Source organism: Salvelinus sp. IW2-2015, unplaced genomic scaffold (assembly GCF_002910315.2).
Source record: "Salvelinus sp. IW2-2015 unplaced genomic scaffold, ASM291031v2 Un_scaffold5748, whole genome shotgun sequence".
Lineage (NCBI taxonomy): Eukaryota > Metazoa > Chordata > Actinopteri > Salmoniformes > Salmonidae > Salvelinus > Salvelinus sp. IW2-2015.
Window position 1 is genome coordinate 7,091 of NW_019947013.1, and position 5,410 is coordinate 12,500.

At 47.6% G+C, this 5,410-nt stretch overlaps 1 protein-coding gene across 1 annotated transcript in view; it reads right to left on the reverse strand.

Moving 5' to 3' along the window:
• Nucleotides 1–570: 570 nt before the first annotated feature.
• rpl9 (ribosomal protein L9) overlaps nt 571–5,410 on the reverse strand; it is a 10,655-nt gene continuing 5,815 nt past the window's right edge. The window contains 4 exon segments of the mRNA XM_024144718.2: nt 571–605; nt 608–677; nt 1,041–1,120; nt 1,915–2,047. Of these exon segments, the coding sequence (XP_024000486.1) occupies nt 571–605; nt 608–677; nt 1,041–1,120; nt 1,915–2,047 (318 nt within the window).

The following is a 5,410-nucleotide window of genomic DNA, read 5'->3' on the forward strand; positions in this document are numbered from 1 at the left end:
GACAGAGAGGGAGAGAACGAGAAGAGGAGAGACAGAGAGAGACAGAGAGAGAGAACAACAATAAGAAAAGAGTAAAACAAATGGGGCATGCAGGGCTGGTTTAGTTCAAAGACTAAAGGGCTCTAATCCGGCCCATAACGTCGGTTAAAGCTTTGCATGTCATGTTAGAAAGACTTAGCATAAATAAAAAAAGATTTCAAAGTGCAGCATTAAAACACGCGTTGATTGACATGAGTGGTACGCCAAGCTGCTGTATGGTTCTATTAGCTCAGGGATCCGGCACCCTGTTCCTATATAGTACGACCACAACGGCGGCGTGGACCGTACACCGACAACACGGGCGTGGCCCGTGGACCGACCAGACCCACACCCGGGCCGTGCACTATATAGGAATAGGGCTCTGGTCTAAAGTAGTGCACTATATAGGGAATAGGCTGCAATCGGCCACAAGCAGAGTATAGCAACAAAAAAACAAAAAGCGGACAGACGGTAGAACAGAGGGCTCCTCCTGGCGGTGTGGAGGAGCCGTAGCGCTGTGCGACAAGACAGACTTCTGGGTAATTCTAACCTCTAATCCTCTTTCTGGGCGACCGTGCCCTTCTCAACACGTAGATACCGTCCAAGAACTTCCTGATATCCTTGTTTTTGACCGTGGTGGCTTGCTGGATGAGAGCGGCTGGAGGAGAGAGAGGAGAGAGAGACTGGGGTGGTGAGCAGGGTCACACAGGGGTCAAAGAGGTCAATATATAGGCAACCAGAGTTAGGACTTAGAGTTAGGAGAGAGGAAGAAGGGATGGGGGAGAAGACAGACTGGTAAATGGCCATATCTGACAGCAGAAATGTCCTGTAGTACTAGTCAGTATAACATGTTAGTTTCACTCCTAGTAGAAGCACTGGGGAGGGGGGGGGTGTAGGTCATCCACAGGAGGGGGCGCTGTGCGTAACCGAGTGCAGCCCCGAAAAGGGGAAGTGAACCACGCAGGATAACCCCATATTGGTGTAGTGATGCATGGACCCTAGTGATGTATGTCGCCTCACCAAGAGTTAGACACCAGCTCAATATCGTTCCCCTCCAGAATCAACTCATCCTTCTGGGCTGCAGACACGGCACAGGACACACCTGAGAGAGAAAGAAAGAGAGAGACAGAGAGAGAGGGGGAGAGAGGGAGGAGGGAGAGAGAAAGAGAGAGAGGAGACCGTCAGCCAGGCATCTCTGCATTGGAATCGCCACACGTCCTGAAGTTATAGCTTGGCAACGCTCCAGGGTTCTGGATTACTTTACAGACCCAACAGAACTAGGAGGTCCAGAACTAGGAGGACCATCTTAAAATATTAATTAAAACAATGTTTCAAACAATTGAGAGGCCCGTTTTCAAAAAGCATATTGCCTCGTGACGCGCTGAAGCCTGCCGACCGTTGTCTATATGCACTTGACTGGCCAATGGGAAGTGTGCGTTAATTACTGGTTGAACAATAAGTAGTGACTTGTCAAATGGTGGCCATCAAAACTGTTAAAACACTCGCCCCGTCCCGTCTCAGGACGCATCCCGTCCCGTCTCAGACTCACCCTGTCCCGTCCCATCCCACCCCGTCTCAGGACTCACTGTCCCGTCCCACCCCGTCTCATCCTGTCCCGTCCCACCCCGTCTCAGACTCACCCTGTCCCATCCTGTCCCGTCCCACCCAGTCTCAGGACTCACTGTCCCATCCTGTCCCACCCCGTCCCAGACTCACCCCGTCTCGTCTCAGACTCACCCTGTCCCGTCCCACCCTGTCTCGTCTCAGACTCACCCTGTCCCACCCCGTCTCAGGACTCACTGTCCCGTCCCAGACTCACCCCGTCCCGTCTCAGACTCACCCTGTCCCATCCCACCCAGTCTCAGGACTCACTGTCCCGTCCCGTCTCAGACTCACCCTGTCTCATGCGGACGCGGCGGATGTATTTCTCCCCCAGGAAGTTCCTGATCTCCACCAGAGCCCCACTCTCCTGCATCACAACGTTGATGGGGAAATGGGCGTACACCGAGCGCATCTTATAGCGGAAACCCTGGAGGAGAGAGAGAGGGTTAAACACCGAGCGCATCTTATAGCGGAAACCCTGGAGGAGAGAGAGAGAGGGTTAAACACCGAACGCATCTTATAGCGGAAACCCTGGAGGAGAGAGAGAGAGGGTTAAACACCGAACGCATCTTATAGCGGAAACCCTGGAGGAGAGGAGAGAAAGGGTTAAAAGAAGGGGAGGGGTTCTAGAACGGAGAGGGGTCACAGCAAACGAAGAAACAAAATATTGGCTCCATACTAAAACAGCTTTGGGATGGAAATGTGCATCTAACATATAATAGAACCACCAGCCACTTCACTTAGTATTTATCAGCTGGTCTGGAGTCAGTGTCTGGTACAGCAACAAGCAGCCAGGGTATTTATCAGCTGGTCTGGAGTCAGTGTCTGGTACAGCTACAAGCAGCCCAGGGTATTTATCACTGTCTGGAGCTCATGTCTGGTACAAGCAACAACAGCCCAGGAGTATTATCAGCTGGTCTGGAGTAGTGTCTGGTACAGAACAAGCAGCCAGGGTATTTATCAGCTGGTCTGGAGTCAGTGTCTGGTAACGCAACAAGCAGCCAGGGTATTTATCAGCTGGTCTGGAGTCGTGTCTGGTACAGAACAAGCAGCCAGGGTATTTATCAGCTGGTCTGGAGTCAGTGTCTGGTAACAGCAACAAGCGCCAGGGATTTATCAGCTGGTCTGGAGTCAGTGTCTGGTACAGCAACAGCAAGCCAGGGTATTTATCAGCTGGTCTGGAGTCAGTGTCTGGTACAGAACAAGCAGCAGGGTATTTATCAGCTGGTCTGGAGTCAGTGTCTGGTACAGCAACAAGCAGCCAGGGTATTTATCAGCTGGTCTGGAGTCAGTGTCTGGTACAGCAACAAGCAGCCAGGTATTTATCACTGTCTGGAGTCAGTGTCTGGTACAGCAACAAGCAGCCAGGGTATTTATCAGCTGGTCTGGAGTCAGTGTCTGGTACAGACAAGCAGCCAGGGTATTTACAGCTGGTCTGGAGTCAGTGTCTGGTACAGCAACAAGCAGCCAGGGTATTTATCAGCTGGTCTGGAGTCAGTGTCTACTCACGCATGGTAACTAACAGTAGGGTCAACAGAGCAGGTTCACATGCCACCATGGTACTAACAGTAGGGTCAACACTCACCATGGTAACTAACAGTAGGGTCAACACTCACCATGTAACTAACAGTAGGTCAACACTCACCATGGTAACTAACAGTAGTCATACCATGGTACTAACAGTAGGGTCAACACTCACCATGGTAATTAACAGTAGTACAACACTCCACAGTGGAACTAACAGTAGGACCAACACTCACCTGGTAACTAACAGTAGGTCAACACTCACCGTAGTAACTAACAGTAGGCCAACACTCACTGGTAACTAACAGTAGGGTCAACACTCACCGGTAACTAACAGTAGGTTCCAAAAACTCACCTGGTAACTAACAGTAACAACACTCACTGGATACTACAGTAGGACCAACACTCACCTGGTACTAACAGTAGTTACCATGGTAACTAACAGTAGGACCAACACTCTACCTGGTAACTAACAGTAGGACCAACACTCACCTGGTAACTAACAGTAGGACAACACTCACATGGTAACTAACAGTAGTACCATGGTAACTAACAGTAGGACCAACACTCACCATGGAACTCCCTTGATCATGTTCTGGACGTGACTGCAGATGGTTCTGACTGTGCCAGCTCCTTCCTGTTGCCCCACCATTTATCCACACGCAGCTGGACACAGAGAGAGAGAGAGGAGGGATTGACTTCACCACCAGGACTAGCAGTTAGGAACGCTTCACCACGCCATTAAATCAGTTTACTACACAAACTACAATCACCCCAAACAGTTACTAACTGCAGTTCACTCCAGGAAAAAAGCAATGCTTTATCAGGGCTACAATTTAAACACAGATTTTAAAAACAATTTTTTCAAAATGATTTGAGATAAGACCCAATAGGTCTATATGAATTTTATTTTATTAATTTTATTTTAACCTTTATTTAACAAGGCAAGTCAGTTAAAGACAAATCTTTATTTTCTCTAACACGTTTGAAACACAAACTAATATTTAACACTAAATACATGAGTTATTGGGCGGCAGTAGCCTAGTGGTTAGAGCGTTGGACCAGTAACCCAAAGGTTGCTGTTCGAATCCCCAGCTGACAAGGTATAAAAATTGTCGTCCCGCCCTAACTGTTCCCGTAGGCCGTCATGTAAATAAAATTTGTTCTAACTGACTTGACTAGTTAAATAAAGTTAAATAAAAACATTTAACAATTCTAAAGCTAAAATATTGATGGAATACCATTGGTGAAATATTAGGTTTCTACATGTGTAAAAGCATCTAACTCTTACTCTACCGTCTCTCACAAACGTTTGTGACGACGAGATCAGTCATATTGATCTGCTGAAGAAGGTTCCCTTCTGTGCCCCACAATGATGGTATAAAAAGTTACCAGGTAGGTAGCTAGCCAATGAGGTAAAGGACATAAACAAAATGTAAACAAAAAAATGGTCAACGACGGTGAACACGCGAGGTGTTTCAGAACGACCCACGACACGGTTTATGAATGTGTGATGCAAATCGCTAAGGAAGATTTAAAATGTTAAAACGAGCAGGTAATGTGTGGCTGGAGAATTAGTTGTAGTTCAAGGGTGTGTTGTGTGTTGGACTGTGACGTCAGTCTCCAACGACTCCTGGTGTGTCTGCACCCTAAACACAAGAACTGTGTTCAGGAACTGTTGCTTGTAGAACAATAGGATGGTATTAATACCTCTCACTATATAAGGGACAAGGAACCATTTACTCAGTTCTTCCCTGTGAATCAGAGGTGGATCTCCCTGTAGCTGCTGATTAAATGATTCTTTCTATATATATATTAAATAGTCTCGGCCTTAAGTTTCCACCACATATAAGTCGTATCTTTGACCTGGTTGGCTACAAAGCAAGACGTTTTTTTGCTGTAGTGATTACAACCATGCTGCTAACGAATCATCAGCACTTGTTTCTCTCGGCCACTCTCTGAAACAACGGTACAGCCAAGCCTCATTATACACAGTTATTATCTGGGAGATTTTATTACATAGTCACACAGTACTCCCGAACGTAAAACTCCTGGTCGCACAGCACAAATAATTTCACGCACTTCAGAGCCCCCGGGATGATGAGAGAGAGCATTAAAGTGTAGGATGCAGCCATCGCCAAGTACTTCTATACAAAGTCTCCATACCTTTTTGTGTGTCTTCCCAGAAGGCTGAGTTCCAGGTTGATGTGGTTGAACTCCCTACGGAGGAAGCCTCGGGGACCCTTGACGATGACAGTCCGTCCCT